Raw genomic sequence first — 19,802 nt, forward strand, 5'->3', positions numbered from 1 at the left:
TGAATGTAATAGTGTAATAGAGAATGTAATAGTGGTCTTCTGTAATGGTAAAATTTTGGGTGTGATAAATAAACGTATAGAAAAACAAGATGTTTTCGTCGTCTTATTTTGTGTCCTGTATTACCAAACAACTTTGACCTGAATACCGAGTATCACATGAATGGGCACGTCAACGCAGTGAATTAGCAAAACCTCACGGAAGACTTTTGTTGAGATTATCTGGCAACCCGTTGACTGAGCCATGTGTTAGCTAGTGCAGTGCTAACTGTCTGCTGTGAAATTACTGGGACTTTTTTGCATAAACAATTTTTCCTTCCTAGTAATAAACATTTTGGCGTGCAATTTTTCAGCAGGAAGCCGTTGTGTCGAATCTGGCGTTCACCATATGGAAAAATGGTAACGATTACAATTCCAGAAAACGTTAGCGTCTTTCTGTTAGATATTGAAGGAACCACAACCCCTATCACTTTCGTAAAGGTAAGAGTTGGTTTGATAAAACTGCTGTCAGATTTCAAACGTCAAAATGGCTATTGCTTAACTGTAAGGAAAATCACTTGATTAGCTAATGTTGAACACTTTTGTTTTGCACACAGGATATTTTATTTCCATACATCAAAGAACACCTAGAAGACTACCTATCTGCACACTGGGAGGAGGATGAGTGCAAACAGGATGTGCATCTCCTAAAGAAACAGGTCATTTGGAGAAGTGTTTTATGAAGAAGTTTCGCGTAGGGATATAGAGCATGCGGTGTCAGACGTACTGTTCCTTGTTATTGGCTTATGGACTTGGTTTATTGCTTCTGCAAATTTTGCCAATATATCACAAACAGCACTTTGTTAAATTGGCCAGAATAACACATGGTCAAATACATGTGAATTGGGGATTAATGATTTTTGTAGGTGCTTACATAATGTAAGATTACCCTGATTAAAAGCTTTTGACATAAGAAATGTGGTCATAGCAAGACACATTTAAACACACACCTTTGCAGATACGCTTGCATATGAATAAAAACTTAAATCTATAAACAACCTGTTCACACACAGTAAGCCATCTTCTTTCTTCAAACCATCAACTCTATCAGAGTGGCTTTACAATCATGATGATGATGATGATGATGATGATTATTATTATTATTATTATTATTATTATCCAGACATTAGGTTATGCTCTCGTAGTTCATGTTATGTATATGAGTTACAGGTCACTTTGTGTCCTTGCACTGGTCTCAGGCTGAGGAAGACTTAAAGCAGAATAGAGCATGCCCAGTTCATGCCGTGGACCAGACAGTGCACACGGATGAGGAGAAGGCTATCCGTGAGGTGGTGGATAACGTTCTCTGGCAGATGGCTGCAGAGAGGAAGACCACTGCTCTCAAACAGCTGCAGGGCCACATGTGGAGAGCAGCCTATGCTACAGGGAGGCTCAAAGGCGAGTAAGTACAGAGGTTCTAGTTCTTTTAACACCAGTACACGTGGAAAAAAAGGACATGAACTTGTACTGAAATCTTGTGCAGACATTACTATGCAGTCTTTGTCCAGCTTCATATTTTGTGCATGTGGACCTGTGTAAAAGTCTTTTGACTTGCATGAGTAAAATAGCCATTCTTGCTCCTGTGTGTTCTTGTGTTGTATCACAGGGTATACCAAGATGTGGTTCCTGCTATTAGACAATGGAGGCGACATGGTCTCAAAGTCTACATTTACTCCTCTGGAAGCATAGAGGCTCAGAAGCTTTTGTTTGGTTATTCAGTTGAGGGAGATCTATTAGATGTAAGTTATAATTTCCTGTTTTTTCTATGCTGCTATGTGTTACATAAGGGTTTTAAGTTATGTCCAATGTCTCTTTCAGCTATTTGATGGTCACTTTGACACTACCATTGGTGCCAAAGTGGAGAGTAAAAGCTATGAAACAATTGCAGAGAGGATTGGCTGTTCACCAGAAGAAATTATGTTCTTAACAGATGTCACACGAGGTGGGTGTACATTAGCTTTAAATTACTAATGGTTTTACCAGTTTGTTGACTGTTTTTTCCCGGCTATATATTCAAATTTGTGCAGCATAAGCAATGCCACTTCAATGTTTTACACTAATAGTTAAGGACCTTAAAGGACAAGTTAATCCCAAATCACATCTCATACTTAGATGTGATTTGGAATTTTTCTAGTTGTCAAACAGTTTTTGTATCAATATATACAATTTCAGGATTTTTTCCTCCAGTTTTATTGGCAGATTTAAATTATAATGAGGAAAAAAATGGTGCATATATGTTTGCTAATTTACTTGAAAATAAGGTAAAGTAAAAGCAAAGATCTAGTTTTTGTCACAATGGTCAATGTATTTCTGTTATGATTTGGTCCATTTTATTCTTTGTGGTTCATGCTTTTATTTTGCTCGAGGCAGGACAACATCCTCCAGTTTTTTGGCTGTGCTGTTGGTGCAATTTCCTGTTTTAAAACGGGAAATTGAGTCAACGGAAAACATGGTGGTATTTATTTTACTTTTGTTAGTTAGCTTCTAAATTGATCAACTACATGAGGTGTGTTATTGCTGTTTGTGGAAATATGGCACAATGACACCATGTTCAAAGTGAACTACATCGGAATCTACCTCACGTTCATACTTTTTAGCAGTTATTTTTGTGAATAATGTTTACTTATCAGATACTACTCGGTAGGTGTGAACATGTCTTGGAAGTAGTCTCAAATACATAGATGTTATATAATTTAATTCTTCTAGCATCCAACACCATTTTGCCTACTAGATATTACACTGGCTGTTCATACTCCCATTATATGATTCTAGGAAAATACTCTACTACAAAATGGCTGCATTATCGTTACCCACTGTGCAGGCTCATAAGCAAGCTTGAGGGTGATGCCTGTTATTGCACTGATACACAAGCACATGGCTGAGTATTGCTTTACCCTTGTTATTGCACTAATACGTAAGCACATGGCTGAGCATTGCTCCACCCGTCTTGCAGAGGCAAAGGCAGCAGAAGATGCCGGCTTGAATGTAGGTGTGGTAGTGCGGCCAGGAAACATGGAGCTGACTGAGGAAGAGAGGAGCCATTACAGAATCATCATGACTTTTAGCCAGCTGGAATTCAGCGGGAGGGCTTGAAAGACAAGGCCAGAGCAGTGTTTGCCAGTGCTCCTCCAGCAAACTTTTTAGCGTGGGAAGTGTTGGGTGACATCGGATCACAAAGCTGTAGCTTATTACTTGTGCAAAGTCAAGATCTTATGCAACAAGTACCAAGTGCATCACTATTGTAGGGACTGGAAATCCAAATTTCTTTCTGCTTTTAAAAAATTGAAACAAAAAACATGTTGAAGTTAGTGTAGATCATTTTTTTTGGTGTGTGTTTAAAGTGCTGATGCTTAAATGTAATTTATATTGATAATATTGAAGGGGCAAATGAGTCTTATTTTCAAAACTTTTGGTTATTGTCATTGTTCATTTAAATTATAGTAATTGTACCTGTTACTCACTTCAGCATATATGCTTGAAAGTGTTATTCTGATGTACTGTTGTGTAAAGGTTTTAATTAGAGATGAGGACCATATGCAACACATCACAATTGCAACATCTACAGCCACCTATTCACCTATATTGTAACTTCTAGATGATACTAAAACAACACTTTGTAATCACGCATTACTTATCTTTAATCTGGAAGTTTGATTTACTTTAATAGTACAATACTAGACGATACATATACAAAATCTGTTATTGGTCCTCAAAGGTAAATGTTTCCACAAAATTGCACATAACCAGTTCTCACATAGAGGGAAGCTGAAGCAAATAGTCTTGTGAATGCATATTACCAACAAAGCCGTCATTAAGACTCAATGGATTGCAACAATAATACAACAATTCCTAACCTATGTGTTGGGTGTTATTACGAATGCATTGTGGAGTCACAGGTTAAGTTTCTTTTTTACAGGGAACTGAAATGGTGGCTGTGAGATTTTGCAGCACCTAAGTTAGGAAATCAGTCTGCTGTTTAAAAGAAGACACTAGTTAAGTCTTAGAGAGAGAGCAGCTTTAATGAAACAGAAAGTCTTACAGAGAGGAGCTTTAATGAAATGGTTCAAGATTTGTTTGATTTGGTGGAAATCTTACTGTTAATGATGATGTCAGATAGACCACATTTTTAATCTAGGTATAAAATGTGCCATTTGTAGAAAGAGGTCTGGTCAACACTGTAGATTTAAAAGTAAGATAATGTTTTAGACATACAAATTCAGTACAGATTAAAGAACCTACTTTACCATCTATACCATTGTTTATACCAAGTGTGCAGTCTTTTCAGTGCATTTACTTAAATTTGGACCTGATAAGTTGATATAAACTGTATTTGTCAGATAATAATAGGCTCATTTTCATTATAACATTTTCACACTATTTGGCACAGACATCTGACTCATTACCTATTGCACAGATATGGTTTCTTTTCAGCCATTGTGCTTTTTTTTTTGCTTTTTTTTTTTTTTAAACAAAGTACACATTTTTGTGATAAAAATCACATGCACAGCTCACTCTAGAGATTACATACAACAAACATGCATTACTGGTAATTGATGAAGAGGACTAAACCCTGTGCTAAAAACAGGAGTGAACAAGTCCTAAAGCTGATCTGATTGGTATTCTGAAACCTCAGAGAAGCTCTCAGACAGGCTTAGTGGAGGGTCCTGTTCATCACTGCACAGAATCTCAAAGTGGTAGTGGCGGAACTCTATTGCGAAGGTACCTAGGAAGGCCAGGAAGAACATGACCAGAGCCCACTGGGCCCGGGCAGCATGCATGTGCAGGCGCTGTGCCATTAGGGCAAAGTCTGTGGAACTGCGTTAAGGTCTGAACCTTGAAATGGTCAAAGCCCAGATCTCATACAGCAAGCAGTTGGGAGGAAATAATATTGTTCCTATTGAGTACTATGCATTTTATAAACTTCTGCTGTTAGATTGGGAGGAAATAATATTGATCCTATTGAGTACTATGCATTTTGTACACTTCTGCTTTTAGATCCTGTAGGTGGCATATAGGTACGCAATGCAACATACATTTACAGGATTCTTCATATAAAATTCACTAGTTGTATATACCTGAATGTGTGATACTAGGTATATATCCTGACAAGGCTGTCATAGACTGCTGTAAAGCATGTTGACTTTTTGATGCTATTGACTGGATTTCTACACAAATATTAAGCTTGGCCTTTGTATCCATGGTCTCCTCTGATCATTCCTTTTAATCTATTCAAATAACTAAAACTAACCTTCAGTTTTGTTTACACTACAACAAATACATAAGTGTGTGCATGCTGGCCATAGGTAGGATACAAAGCAGCATGCAGGATGTCACAGCACCAGATAAGAGAAAGCGGGGAATGCCTGCTCTCCTGCCTTCATTCCGCAAGTTGACCTTTAGGGTCATGAATGACTGGACCCAACAGAACAGTGTGCCTAAGCCAAAGGTCATAGAGGTGCCAATATTGTGGAGCTCCTCATCATTTGAGAGCTGGAAAACAGAAGAACAGAATGTATCACCCAAAGCATGTAAAGGCTATACATTCATAAAAACTAAATTCCCTGAAAATATAAACATAAACAGACAACACAAGTGTTTGGAAAGATGATCCATACCTGGAAATTCCCAACCAAAGTCATACCAAAGCAGGCCAGGGATAGAGCTACCAAACTGCCAATGTTGAGCCAGGGTTTGTGGACCCTTGGCTTCAACTGCAAGTATCTGAGGACACCAAGGATGAAACCTGTAAAAGTAATGAAGGGGTATAGAATAACATACTATATCTGAAAGCCAAATTTTGTCAAAGCCCTGTGTTCATTATGTACTGTATCAATAGCATGTACAGTAAAGCCATATAAAAGTCAAAACCTTTTAAAATTACAATATATCTTTTTTTTTTTTTTGCACTTCTGTGTAGTTTTACTGGTATGTATCACAGAATAACATTAAACCTTATAATTTTCTGTACACAATCACCATATCTTTAAAATACACCCTTGATGAAATTTAAAGCTTTTTATTTAGAACAATTACTTTTCATACATCTTTGTAGAACAAATACACTATATAAACACAGAAATACAAACAAACAAACAAAAAAGTAGAAATAGAAGCATAATAAATAAAACAACAGTTCATTAATCATACCCACGAAAGCTGCCATGTTCATGACTTGGCTAAAAACACAGCTGGCGGGTGGAGCATCTCCTGCAATGCTAAAAGGCACAAAATTCTAGGCTAGGTTTTGAAAGAAATTTAAATATAAATTAACAGTCACTAAAATGTCATTCGGTTATACCTGATGTATGGAGGGGACTTTGACACTGATCTTCTGTGGAAAAAAACATCCATTTGAAGCAGATGAATAATAATGTAACAAAGTGACAAAATATGTATATAAAAGGAGAACATCTGACTTACTTATATTCAGAGCTGAGTGGAGTGATTTTTTCATCTTCCACTGCTATGAAATACCTGTTTTAAACATTGTTTTCCCCATACATTACCATATCTGTGAGATACAGGCTATAAGGAATGAGAGACCAAACTCAAGTGAATGACAGGTTCAGGTACTTACACAACCCACAAGCCTGCAGCTGTAAAGAATGAAAACATCACTGGGAGAAACGTCCAAGGACTACACTTCCTCATGCCTCCTAATGAACTTTCCCCTGAAATACAGAACATAGACCTATAGGATTTTCTTTTTCCTCCTTATTTTTGATGGGGGGCATACATTCCTACAGTTCATACAGCCTAGTGCATGTTTTATTTAAATGTCAAATAAAAAAATAATTTTACATACATGCAAAAATAATCGGAGAAAACAAATACCTGACCAGCCTCAAGATACTAGAGGGTCCCCTGTGCTTAGGGTAGGCTCAACCTGGAAACACAAAGGAACTGGGTGTGTGAAAGTGTCTAAGCTTTTGCTATTTTAGTATTACGTCTTTGTAATACGCAGTTGTTGTATTGGGCTCGTAATTCACTTTGGGTAAATTAATTTAGATGTAAGAAACGTTTGCTTCTGTCACGAACTGACTGCAAAGCCACTACTGCTTGCAAAACATGTGAACAAATTCAGCACCAAAATACAGGACAGCTCCCGGGACTAAAATGAGCGGACTCTAGTTTACCAACAATATTTTTGCACATTAGTTGTCCCGATAGTGGTGAAACTTCTATTTTAAATGCCAGTTTTATTTCCAGTAGTCGTGGTAAATAACATAGCATATAAGTAAATAGCGTAGGATAGAGCGGGTTCCATTATAATCATTAAATTCTATTAGTAAGCTGATGTAAGCATCCCCTATTTAGATTTTAATCTATTCTTATTCATTCATGCACCAGAACCTTAATCGCGACAGCTTGCTTGCAATTCCGCAACTCCTAAAATAACATACGATAAAGCTAAAGCCTTGTTTGGGAGACTTACATTCCGACACAATTATATTTGTTGCAAAACAGTTTGCTAAAAAGATATTTAAATAGCATTCGATACTTAGAACATTAAAAGACGTAAATGCAACGACAACAATTAGCCCTCAATAATAGGCATTAATTTTTCAGTGGGTGGCCAAACATAAAGGACTTCTTGGGTAGGCTGCTCCGGATATTTCATTGTTTGCAATAGCTCATAAAATGGAGGCTAGCCTACGTGTCTGTCATATATTAATCCATTTTCTATCTAGAAAGGTTACTTACTGAACAGTTATCTTAGAAACTGTACCTCGCAAGCTGTCCAGTTTTCTTTGCTCGTACTCTCCTCATGAAGACGTTTTCTCCTTGTAGTATCATACACTTGCTACACCCTGTTGAAAAAACACCCGTCGTGGCAGATTTTGGCAATGGCTAGATGGAGGTTCCCGAATGTGTGGACCACGGGGGAAAATCCCGACTTGTTATAGCGTCAGTGGTATTCGGATTAGCACATAGCCAACATGACTGGGCCCATTTAGTTTTAAACAGGGAGCAGTGGGGATTTAAGTAAAGAATTGTATACTTTCTGTGGCCACAGGGAGAAGAATTAGGCTGCAAAGGACATGAAAAGTACCATAAAAGTGAACTTTTTTCAGATCATCTTATAACATACATGATAATGAGTGTGAATTGTTGATAGGAATGGTGAACGATGATCTTCGTTGTTCAAGGATGGTATACAGCATAAAAGGAGTTAATGCGCTGTTGTCCAGCGATGGACAGGAAGTGCAACGGCCTCATTCAGGCTACATACCGACTTGACAGTTGGTTATAGTGATTGCGTGTGCTTGGGAAACTGCGCTACAGGTAGGCCTACGTTTGAACAATTATCGATTTGTAAGTAAGTTCAAGTAAGATGAAAGAGAAGTAAATTCCCATGCCCAATAGTTTTTTTGTTTTGTTTTGATGAGCACACTGTTATGCGTCCTGTCTCACCTCATCCCAAACAAATTTTGGCTATGGTTACTGGTGGTGGGTTTTTGTTTTCTCATCTTAGGTCTGGCTAGGCTTAGGCCATCCCACTTTACAAAACATCCTGTGAGATTTGTATTGGTTCCGAATAAGGGCAGTAAGTAATCTAAATAAAATGATATAAATAAAAATATATTAATGATATTCAATAAAACTCACACACTCTCTCTCTCTCTCTGTGGCACTCATTTGTTTGTACATTTGTTGCATATATAGGATTCATTACAATAAAAGAAAAACAGATAGTAGCACTGATGTTTATTGAACACTTATTAAACTAAGATAACTCCACAAATAACAATTTCTGTGCAATAAATTGCTACTTATTTTTAAACAGCATCTATTCATTGAGTGTTTACTTACTGAATATAGAAATGGATAAACATTTAGTTTTGTAACAATGATGCATTTATCAGTGAATAGATGTAGTATTGTGGACCATCCTGTATTTAGATGATCTCACGCCCTGAAAATTCATGGGTTGATCATTGCTCTCCATGAACATGGCCTTAACTATTACCCTTTGACATGCTAAAGAATATTTATAACTAGTCCAATTCATGAAGATTTATACATTGAATACATCTCTAATTAAGATGAAGCATGTGTGATGTTGAATCATAAAATCACAACAGCTAGCACAGAATCACAGAACAGAACATTTAAGTAAAATCAACAATAAAGTATGTGTAATAACTTTTGCAAGTTGCTCTGGATAAAAGTCTGCTAAATGCCATAAATGTAAATGTATAATAATAATAAGCCACCTTTCCAATAATTTTTATAATCATTGTAATAGGCTCTACTATTGGTTATTTTAAATAATAATTTTATAATTTTTTCAAATCATTTTTATCAAATGTGATTAGAGCAGAATTTAGTCAAAGAAAGTCTAGTTCATTTGTTTAACATTTAAACAATTAATTAATTGTATATAAACCCTGTCTAAGCATGATCTACAATTGCTTTCCTGGAAGGTCCTAATTTTTAAAAGTATAATTTTTTTCAGCAATTTTTTAAAACCATGACTTTGTCTCCTGACTTTTGAGACTGAGACCAAAATCTCTTTTCTAATATTCCTCCCCACAAAGACCTAAGCCAGTACCTTTAAATATTCCCTTTCAGTGTGACATCTGCCTCAGTCTCCTGGTACACAATAATGCTGTATCTTATATGACTGCACTCATCAAGACAGTTCACTACCTGGGTCTGTGATCAAGCTGTACTATCTGACTGAACAGCCAAAGCATGCTGGGCTCTAATGAGAAAACCCTGTGGACCTAGTTGAGAACACCTCCTCAACTCAGAGCTTGCAGCATGTATGAACAAAACTACACTGATTCAAGAGGAGGTGCCAGATTGGGACTGCTGATTATTGATCATATTTGATCCATGGAAAAGATTTGAGCCATTGTTTGCACATGCACATGGTAATTCCAGTGTCACAATCAGCATGTTCCAAATTCATGAGAAATCAGTAAAGTCATAAAGTGGATTTTGATCATAGTAACCTTGCTGGTATGTATAGGGGAGCGTCATAACAAATGGCACTATATGGCATGGTTTTCCTGATCTAGCGTCTATGCAGACATGACCAGTGGGATCACTGCCAAGCAACCTCAGGCTGCAAGGGGTCTTGGAACACAGGAACCAATATGCGTGGACAATCTATGTATAATGCATGTATAATTTAGATACACACTTCAGCCAGAGATGCTATCTTTAGTCATTTTCTCTTGAGTTCTATTACTACTGTACTACTATGAGTTGAGTATTTTCTAGTCATGTGTATGTGTTTTTGTATTTGTGCACATCCATCCAGGGTTGCGATTGAGTTTTCTGTGGCCTTTCAGAACCATGATCAGTCCCTGCCCAGAATAAGTTTACTCTTAGACTAAGTTACATTATAATGAGAGTTTAGCTGAACATTTTTATAGGCTAGGATTTCTGGTGGATGATCATCTAAAGTGTGGTCAATATATTTACCTATGTAGCAATTAAAGTATTAAACAAATGCAGGAAAAAGCATGTTACAGACAGAAGTAGTTACATGCGCTTACACACACAGAGCAACAAGGATATTACCATACATTACCGTACATTAATGCATTTATGAGCATCTACACATTAAACACGATTACTCATTGAGACATTCTATAATCTGCTCATTTAAACAAGATACTCCTTTTCAAAGTCTCAGTTTTATATGCGGCCAGAGTAAGAACTGATGCTAATGCAAACCAATCTTTTCTGTTCACGTCTTTCAACTTCAATTGTCTGCTAGAAATCCTAATTGCAAAATGACCAAGCTAATACAATTTAGGTATAAAAATGGCTGCCATGGACTTAGATGCATATTTTTTCTTGCCCTTCTACAACATATGAGCTGCCCTTGTGGAATTAATCATTTACACATCAATTATTAATTTGTAATATTACAAACAGAAGAGAGTGAAATTCCGTTTATAGAATTTTAGGTGATCTTTTACCATGGTACTTTGCACCTTGAGGATAAATGCATGATATATAATCGCTCACTGTATGAATGTGAGCTCAACTAAAGTGCAAATTAACTAGTTATCATTGGGATTAATCTGGCAAAGTACTGTGAAAAAGCGTGAGTAACATGGCCAGTCTTTAAAGTGCTCAGTTTTGGAGATTTAAATCACAAAAGCAGCAAATTTAAGGCAAGCCCTCCACAGGGCAGATCAATTGTAGTGAAATATTTCACTTCTTAGGGTATTATTGGGCCAAACTAAAGTTTTCTTTTTGATTTTTCAAAGTTTTAAAAGTGCCCTACCTAAGAATGCTACAAATTATGGTGATTCTTTAAAAAAAAAAAAAAAAAAAAAAAGTTACACTGATTGCTTAACCCAGAAACATACACACTGGCCACCACTGAATTATTAATGACAGGCAACAATATTTGCAAACAATAAAATTCTACTGTGCAGCAAAATAGATACCCAAACTTGTGTGCCTATATCTAAACTTGTCTGTCTAAATCATACTGGTCAGCCTGTTTAACAAAGTGCTAATAACATTATGCAAAAAACAGAATTCAAGAAGATTTAAATAGAGTACACACTGAACCTGACGGCTCTCGCCATCCCCTTTCCACTCTCATGTACATTGCCTTCTTAAGTTGATGAGCAGCAGGGAGAGGTGTATGACTGGTTCCTCACGCGCTCCCATCACCTGTCCTTAGCTTCCGTGCCTTGATCATCTCTGGTGTGGCTTTCTTGCGACTGCCAGCGAGGCCAAGCCAGCACATGAGATCGATGAAGCAGGTGGTGGGGTTTAAACGGAGGCCAAACTCGCTCGCTGAGTAGTCAAAAGGAAAAGTGTGATGGAAGTTGTGGAAACCTTCACCTGTGAGACAAAATAAATCATTTATACAGAAATGAACACAAAGATTTTAGATTTGTGGTCTATTTCTATAATATGGCATAATGAGGTCTATAATATAGCATAATATAGCATAATGGTGAGAGCTGTCTTTCTTTCCTCTCAAAAGCCCTCGAACGAGTAGTTTACAATCAATTGTCTCTTTTCCTCACCCAGAACCAGCTGCATGATCCCAATCAGTTTGGCTACAAACCAGCACATTCTACAGAAACAGCTCTCATAGCAGTGACGGAGAAACTTCATGCTGTTAAAGCTGCCAATCTGTCATCTGTTTTGATTCTTCTAGACCTTTTAGCAGCCTTTGAAACAGTGAACCACAACATTGTTCTCTCTGTTATCTCCAGGCTTGGTGTGACTGGCTCTGCATGGAGATGGTTTTAGTCCTATCTGGAGGGACGGTCCTATCAGGTGACATGGAGAGGATCCACTTCCAAACCATGAAGACGCTCCACTGGTGTTCCACAGGGCTCAGTATTAGGCCCCCTTCTCTTCTCTTTGTATACTCATTCTCTTGATGATGTAATATCTTCTCATGGTTTCTCCTACCACTGCTATGCCAATGACACTCAATTATTTCTTTCTTTCTTTCCCATCCTCTGACACACAGGTCTCCAGACGTATCTCAGCATGCTTGACTGACATTGCGCCATGGATGACAGCCCACCACTTGAACGTCAACCCCAGTAAAACTGAGCTTCTGTACATCCTAGGTACTCCCAACCTTTACCATGACATCACAGTTTCCTTCAAGAACTTCCTGGTATCACCATCCAAAGCTGCCCGTAGCCTGGACATAACTTTGGACAACTAGTTGTCATTCTCAATGCATGTTTCAAATCTAACCTGGTCTTGCAGATTTCTCCTTTGTAACATACCAAGAATTTGGCCCTTTCTCTTGCAGGAAGCAACCCAGGTTCTTGTGCAGTCTCTTGAGATCTCAAAGCTAGGCTACTGCAACTCACCACTTGCTGGTCTTCCTCTAAGAGCCAACAAACCTCTACAATTTGTCCAGAATGCAGCAGCACGACTGGTCTTCAATCTTCCAAAGTTCACACATTACTTTGCTGGTCAGAGTACATCAGATTTAAAACCTTGATGCTTGCCTAAAATTGGACCAGCCCCTTCATACACGAGGTCAATGGTAAAAGCCTGATCTGTACCTCGAAGTACTTCGAACCTCAAGTATGGGTCGGCTTGAAATACCATGCTTCAGTTCTCATGGAAGACAAGCATCGAGACTATTTTCTGTCCTGGCTCCAAGATGGTGGAATGAACTCCCACTTGCTGTCTGGACAGCAAAGTCCCTTGTAATCTTCAAACGTAGACTGCAGACCCATCTATTTGTGGAATATTTAAATGACAACTGACCCTGCTCCTATATTAACTGACTAAATTAGTACTTATTGTAGGGTATTGTTTATTACACTGATGTTGTTTAACAAACTCTAGCACGTATTGTTTATTACACTTATCAATGTTTAAAATAGACCTTATGTATTGGTACTTCTAGGCATCAGCAATGATCCCTGTATTTCTAGTGTTCTAGATCATTGGTATATTGGACTCTAACCTGTTGTACTGGCTGAGATGTCTTCTATGAGTAAATGACAAAGCACTTTTTAAGTCGATCTGGATAAGAGCGTCTGCTAAATGCTGTAAATGTAAATGTAATGGAAGGCTCCTCCCCCCACAAGTCACGTGGTATGGCCCGCCGCGTACAGGGGATTCACATTTGTGAACCACCCCCCCCCCCCCCAATTGCATACACCTACACAGGGTTTACTGCTGAATGTTTCTCTATCTATTTAAACCCCTGTCACTGTGTGCATCCCTGTTGGTCATTGTTGCGACGTGTGCTAATTCTGAGCTCTGTAGCCGTAATGTTAGTTTATGCAGTCACGTGTTAATGTGCATGTGTTTATTGTTTAATGTTAAGTGTACAGTCATGTTTAATGTAAGTGTTGTGTGAATGCCACCTGTGCCGTATGTGTTTAATGTTAATAAACATCTTGCACTGTCGAGGAAGTCTGTGTGTCCTGCCCCATGCCATGCGGCATTTGGGCCAGCTACGTTACAGTAAACGTAAATGTAAAAATACAGTCAAGGCCAAAGGTTTTGAGACTAGCACAAATTCTGGTTTTCACAAAGTTGCTGCTGCCAAAAATTACTGTATTCCAGCCATTGCATTTCAGCCCTGCCAGGAAATGGCCTGCTAACATAATTTCAGTGATCTTCTCATTAGCTCAGGAGACATTGGGAATGAGGACAGGTCAGCTGATATCACTCTGTCATGCTGATTAGAAGAGCAGACAGGTTACTTTAAAAGGGTGGTGGTGCTTGAAGTTTTCTTCTCTTAACCATGTTTACCTCCAAGGAAACATATGCAGTCATCATTGCATTGCATCAAAAGGGCTTCACAGGCTGCTTGAAAGAGCACCTAAATCAACAATTTATCGAATCATCAAGAACTTCATGGAGAGAGGTTCAATTGCAGTGAAGAAGGCTTCAGGGTGCCCAAGAAAGTCAAGCAATTGCCAGGACCTTCTCAAAAGAGGATGCTGCTATGGGATTGGGTTACCACCAGTGCAGAGCTTGCACAGAAATGGCGGAAGGCAGGTATGAGTGCATCTGCACACACAGTGACGCCAAGGCTTTTGGAGGATGGCTTGGTGTCAAGAAGGGCAGCAAAGAAGCCACTTCTCTCCAAGAAAAACATCAAGCACAGACTGACATTATGCAGGAAGTATATGGATTGGACTGCAGAGGACTGAGGTAAAGTTATTTTCTCTGATGCAGCCCCCTCAGACTGTTTGGGACATCTGGACAAACGATTGTCCAGAGAAGAAAAGGTGAGCGTTACATGAGTCCCGTGTCATGCCAACAGTGAGGCATCCTGAGACCATTAATGTTTTGGGTTTCTTCTTATCCAAGGGAGTGGGTTTGCTCAAAATTTTGCCTAAGAACACTACCATGAATAAGGAATGGTATCAAAACATCCTCCAAGACCAACTTGTCCCAATGATCTGCGAGCAATTTGGTGATGAACAATGCTTTTTCCAGCATGATGGAGCACCATGTTACAAAGCAAAAGTGATAACCAAGTGGCTTGGTAAACAAAACATTGAAATTTTGGGTCCCAGATCTCAATTGAGAACCTGTGTTCAAGCCTCAAAAAGAGGGTGGACAAACAAAAAAACAGAAACTGTGATCAACTCCAAGCACTGATTAGGCAAGAATGGATTGCCATCAGTCAAGATTTTGCCCAGAAGCTGATATCCAACATGCCAAGGTGAATTGCAGAAGTCTTAAAAAAGAAGGGTCAACACTATAAATATTAAGACTTTGCTTATTGGATGTATTTGGCAATAAAATGTAAAAAAAACAACAACAACAAAAAAAAAAAAACAAAACAAAACAAAACAACCAAACCTTATTAAATGCTTATAACTGTACTTCACTATACCATATAAACATCTGACAAAAGGATCTAAAAAAAAAAAAAAGGCAGTAAACTTTGTGAAAACCAAAATTTGTGTCAGTCTCAAAACTTTTGGCCACAACTGTACAGCATACAGTATTGACTGATTATGCAGAGGAGGGAGGTCTTTTGATTTATAAACAGCATCATGCAGAAAGAAGGAAAACATGCAACACAATGAACACTATATAAGCATACAACAATAAAAACATAGTGTGGGTGTAAGAGTTATCCAGTCATATGGATAACAATAGGTGACTTACATATCTACAAATCTCACTATGCTTTAGATGTCCAACAGGTTTGGGTGGACACTGGACATTGCCAAAGGTAAGAAATAAAACCACAACCATTTCTTCCCTTGCAAACATTATAGATGTGGCACTCGCATCTTACCTAGTGAGCCTGTACTTGCCTGTCTACACCGAATTCGACAAAATTAAATGTAAAAACACAACAGGCAGTTAAATTTTTTTAAAAGAATAACTTACAATGCACTACAACTTCAAACCAGTTGTATTAAATCTAAACGGTATTATCCACCCTCCAGCAGAAACATCAATACTTTAGCAATAGCAACCAATATTAGCAGTAGCATTAGAACCAGTAGCATTAGCACATTAGCAGCATCATGAACAACAAAGAAAGCTCCAGCTCTCTCCGCATCCTTCCCTTTTTCCATATGATTCTGCCAAATCAGTATAGCCTAATCCATAAGTGCAACTACTGGTATTAAATTATTGTAAGGTATTACCACAGTAAAAGAATGCACTATTACTGGGGGCAAACTATGCCAAAGTATAAGACTACTAGCTGGAAAAATGTACCAATAGCTCCAAGTGTAACAAATCGGTTTTCTCGTGGGTTGATGTTCCTGTCGTAGGGGCGATTTCCATACATATGGGCGGCGCTGTTGACTAGCCAGGCGACGTTGAGTGAAATGGTGTAACGCAAGATGGAAGCCAAGAAATAGGAATTCCATATGCTTTCGCCCCAGAAGTACCACGGCACCAGTGTAGGAAGCAGGAAGCACATCACCACTACTGAGGTTTTGTAGTATCTGGGTGAAAAACAATTCAACAGAGCATGAAAATCTCTTAGTTTCTTAGTGGCAAATGTACGTTGTCACCCTAATTTTAGCTCTTCGGGATAAAATTAATTAGGAATTGAATTTGTACTATTTTAGCATATTAACATTATTGTTCAAAAACCCATAATGATAATGCAATAACACAGGATCACACACCGAATGATTTTATGTATCTACAGACATACAGTATGGTGAACCTACTTCCTCTGGAATACAACAACAGGGTCAGCCAATAGGTCGCTGACATCCAGCCGCTTGCCCTTCTCAATGACGTCCTTGTGTTTACGCACAAACAGCCATCCTATGTGTGCAAAGAAGAAGCCTCGCACTGCATTGTGAGGGTCAGCATCTGTCTCAGAGTACTTGTGATGGGCCCTGTGATCTCTGGACCATTCAAAGATATCATTCTGGAAAAAAGATTCATTGAATACAAAGAAATGTCTTTATTAGTAGCATGTTGTAAAATTCTCTAATTTGAACTCATCTGGCTGCAAATAAAAACAGAATTATAAATATGATGACTGGCAGAATAAGTGTAAAATCATGGTAATCTCTTCTGGAACTTGAGACACTGTACATAAGGGATTATATAGGATGGGAGACAAAGTTATGGAATAGTTTAGGAGTTATGAAAGTAAGTCTTTACTCTCAAAGGACTGTCTAATGGTACATGTACTTAAGAGACTTTTCTTTCAGGTAGTAGTATTAAACCAAACATTCAAATTGTATTACATTCTCTGAGGTCTTACTTGGGAAAACCTGTGGTCCAAAAGTTGTCAGAATTTTAATTATCTTTTTAACATTTTTATCTAAAATTTTATTTAACTTGAACACATTTACTGTTACTGAACTTTTCTTTTGGCCATTACTACAATTTGAAGACATCTGCAAATCTAGCTCTGTAAATGGGACAACCATGCAAAGCCAAAAGATGTTAAGGACTGCACTGGTAGATCAGAAAGGAATAAATGAAAATGTAATTAATCGTTAATGAACACATACCCACCCATAGTTGAACAAACTACCATTCACCAATGGATAAGCCCCAGAACACTAAAAAATACCATTCCTGGTGGACTTATTGTGGCAACTCTTCGTCAAATGATATAAGATGTGGGAGATTAATGAGGCAATGAAGGCCAGATAAACTCTAAGCATATGGGTCCCCTAGTATGCACCAGGGTGTTCTAGAATGTTGTCTAGACTTACTCAGAAAAAGTTCAACATAAGAAATGTGTAGAACATCCCATTATACATAATGTAAGACTCAGCACATTCCATACTACTACACCTGCTTCAGTTTGCTGTGGGTTTATACAGAGTTCTCAAAGCCTAGGACAGCATTTTTAAAGGTTCAGGCTTTCTTAGTGACATCACATTTTTTTCTCATTTCTGTCATATGAACAGTGTATACAACAGGTGTTTCTTCCAGTTTATTGTCTCATAAGAGCTACCACTACTGTGAATGGATAAATCCCAGTACAACTCCTCACCTGGAAGGCCATGGAGTTGGCAGCTGCCAGGAAAATCCTCAAAGGCAGTTTGGCTTTGTAAGACCTGTGGCTCCATAAGCGATGGGCTCCAGCTGTAACCCCAAGGGCTGTGACAATGAAGCACATGTATGCTGCAAGAAAAAAAAAAAGAAAGAAAGGAAGGAAAAAAAAGAAGCGAAACACACTGGATTAGGTAAATGATACACTATGCCACAGACAGACATGCCAACACAAAGCACATCTGGTAATTATTGTAGCTTTGATGAAGAGGCATGAAGCAGCAGTACAGATAACCAAACTAGCTTGTGTTCCCCTAGCTTGTGTGTAAGGTCAATTTATGAGCACTGGATAAATATTTTGTCATCAATGTCCTCTTTCTTGGGCTAACAAGCCTGCTACTGACCATGCCAGAGACAGGAAACACAGACAAAGTTCAATCTGCCTATATACCATACTATGAAATAAAAGAGAGTGTGTGTGTGTGTGTGTGTGTGTGGGGGGGGGGGTGACTTGCTATGTCTATGCAAGGTCTATGTTTCCATAGAAACTAGACTCTTGCTATTTTTTCAAGTCCTCTAATATAGGAATCAGTAACAGCACAGATGCATGCACATCCTCCCAAGCACACACCTGATGATTCTAACAATGACTATGTTAACTTCTACTCTGGAGTGTTACCCTTCATTACAATTATTTTCTAGCTCCAAGACAAAGATACTAATGGTTCTAAAATATACAATCATCAGAAGTGCATCTACTTTATTTATCAGGGTAGCAGAGCAGTTCAGAAAGGAAGATAATTAATGAACAAAATACATAATCCTACCCAAACAATAGGTGGAAAAACTTAAAACATACAAATTATATAGTGTTTGAAAAAGAACGATGTAACTACACATACCTTTTAATAACCTAAATTCATAACAGCCTATACTTGCATTTCTAATCACTGAAAATATGGGAGCAGTCTAAAAACGTAATTTTCTATAGTGCAATAATTTCATTTGAACTGCTGTGAAAGCAAACATTATTTCCCTACTTAATTTACAACCAAGACCTAAATCCATTCCCTCACACCTTTTAAGAATAATGCGCAGACAGAATAATCTTTTATTTACTGATTTTCACCTAGGATACAGAGCCATGGCGATAAAAAATAAATTATTTAAGCAGTAGAAATAGGCCTGTTTACATGCGCATATGACATCATATGCTTTATTTTTGGATAACATTATTATTATTATTATTATTATTATTATTATTAAATTCTTGCCTCGCAATGAGAAAATACATTCCTGCTTGGTATCACTATATGTTACAAGCTATTGATACTTGGCCAGGCAATCCACGTTCTTTGTCTCATTCTCGGACTTACACCAAATCCAGGTAAACGGATGTGCCTTTGGGATCAAGATGATTGCGTAAAGTGCACCAGTATGGAGCAAAAACATAAGTATAACATTTCTCCAAACGATACACCGGTTACGGGACTTTTTAGCATCTTTGGACTTCGCCTCGGTTTCCTCATGGTTCTCGGCCCCTTCTGGTTCGTAGCGTCCAGCAACATTACAGCTCTCATTATCCGGAAAAGCAACCATCTCTTGGTAGGAAATCGTGTATCTACTAGTCTCCAAAAATTAAATCACAGAAATAAGCCAGTTTATATCCATACGAAAACCCGTTTCAATGTATACCACCAGCTAGCGTTTCGCTTCGGGAAATGAGGGAAGCAGTAGACGTTGAAGCCCCTACAGTTGCGAATGGAGACCTCTGCAGTGCCGCAGCCAATCGCACGTAGCTTTCGTAGCCTTGTTAGAACGACAGGTCAGTACAGTATATGGTAGGC

The 19,802-nt window shown here is 38.2% G+C and overlaps 3 protein-coding genes across 10 annotated transcripts; 1 reads left to right on the top strand and 2 right to left on the bottom strand.

The window, feature by feature from the left end:
* Window positions 1–237: 237 nt before the first annotated feature.
* On the top strand, window positions 238–13,914 carry enoph1 (enolase-phosphatase 1). 5 transcript variants are annotated; one of them, XR_014118656.1, is made up of 8 exons: window positions 238–477; window positions 594–695; window positions 1,236–1,438; window positions 1,643–1,775; window positions 1,855–1,978; window positions 12,240–12,392; window positions 12,503–12,605; window positions 12,797–13,914. XR_014118656.1 is itself a non-coding variant. In XM_081702404.1 (6 exons), the coding sequence occupies exons 1-6, from the start codon at window positions 394–396 to the stop codon at window positions 12,248–12,250; spliced, it is 657 nt and encodes a 218-aa protein (XP_081558530.1). In that variant the 5' UTR covers window positions 238–393; the 3' UTR covers window positions 12,251–13,914. The 5 variants fall into 5 exon arrangements, 2 of the variants coding, with proteins under 2 accessions (XP_081558530.1, XP_026866123.2); XR_014118657.1 differs by having other exon boundaries at window positions 12,240–12,349; XR_014118655.1 differs by having other exon boundaries at window positions 12,240–12,605.
* On the bottom strand, window positions 4,629–7,917 carry tmem150c (transmembrane protein 150C). 3 transcript variants are annotated; one of them, XM_027010324.3, is made up of 9 exons: window positions 7,766–7,916; window positions 6,871–6,922; window positions 6,614–6,707; window positions 6,457–6,510; window positions 6,335–6,367; window positions 6,184–6,251; window positions 5,652–5,779; window positions 5,349–5,526; window positions 4,629–4,843 (listed from the first exon to the last, which is right to left on the bottom strand). In XM_027010324.3, the coding sequence occupies exons 3-9, from the start codon at window positions 6,685–6,687 to the stop codon at window positions 4,635–4,637; spliced, it is 744 nt and encodes a 247-aa protein (XP_026866125.1). In that variant the 5' UTR covers window positions 6,688–6,707; window positions 6,871–6,922; window positions 7,766–7,916; the 3' UTR covers window positions 4,629–4,634. The 3 variants fall into 3 exon arrangements, with proteins under 3 accessions (XP_026866125.1, XP_026866126.1, XP_026866127.1); XM_027010325.3 differs by having other exon boundaries at window positions 7,741–7,903; XM_027010326.3 differs by lacking the exon at window positions 6,457–6,510 and having other exon boundaries at window positions 7,766–7,917.
* LOC113577617 (stearoyl-CoA desaturase 5) lies at window positions 8,731–19,744 on the bottom strand. 2 transcript variants are annotated; one of them, XM_027010369.3, is made up of 5 exons: window positions 19,332–19,743; window positions 17,957–18,087; window positions 16,665–16,870; window positions 16,201–16,433; window positions 8,731–11,859 (listed from the first exon to the last, which is right to left on the bottom strand). In XM_027010369.3, exons 1-5 carry the CDS (start codon window positions 19,552–19,554, stop codon window positions 11,669–11,671), a joined length of 984 nt encoding a protein of 327 aa, XP_026866170.1. In that variant the 5' UTR covers window positions 19,555–19,743; the 3' UTR covers window positions 8,731–11,668. The 2 variants fall into 2 exon arrangements, 1 of the variants encoding a protein (XP_026866170.1); XR_014118654.1 differs by having other exon boundaries at window positions 11,733–11,859; window positions 15,637–16,433; window positions 19,332–19,744.
* Window positions 19,745–19,802: the final 58 nt, after the last annotated feature.

This window comes from Electrophorus electricus, chromosome 19 (assembly GCF_041902795.1).
Source record: "Electrophorus electricus isolate QZ-2024a chromosome 19, ASM4190279v1, whole genome shotgun sequence".
NCBI lineage: Eukaryota > Metazoa > Chordata > Actinopteri > Gymnotiformes > Gymnotidae > Electrophorus > Electrophorus electricus.

Coding starts and splice junctions, on each gene's coding strand:
- enoph1 (XM_027010322.3), top strand. CDS start 394: ATGGTAACGATTACAATTCCAGAAAACGTTAGCGTCTTTCTGTTAGAT. Junction 696..1,235: donor TGCATCTCCTAAAGAAACAG/GTCATTTGGAGA, acceptor CACTGGTCTCAG/GCTGAGGAAGACTTAAAGCA. Junction 1,979..2,989: donor CTTAACAGATGTCACACGAG/GTGGGTGTACAT, acceptor CCCGTCTTGCAG/AGGCAAAGGCAGCAGAAGAT.
- LOC113577617 (XM_027010369.3), bottom strand. CDS start 19,554: ATGGTTGCTTTTCCGGATAATGAGAGCTGTAATGTTGCTGGACGCTAC. Junction 16,871..17,956: donor CCAACTCCATGGCCTTCCAG/GTGAGGAGTTGT, acceptor TCTTTTTTCCAG/AATGATATCTTTGAATGGTC. Junction 11,860..16,200: donor TGTTACACTTGGAGCTATTG/GTACATTTTTCC, acceptor TTTGTCTCACAG/GTGAAGGTTTCCACAACTTC.
- tmem150c (XM_027010324.3), bottom strand. CDS start 6,687: ATGAGGAAGTGTAGTCCTTGGACGTTTCTCCCAGTGATGTTTTCATTC. Junction 6,511..6,613: donor GCTGCAGGCTTGTGGGTTGT/GTAAGTACCTGA, acceptor TGTTTAAAACAG/GTATTTCATAGCAGTGGAAG. Junction 4,844..5,348: donor GACATCCTGCATGCTGCTTT/GTATCCTACCTA, acceptor GCAGTTCCACAG/ACTTTGCCCTAATGGCACAG.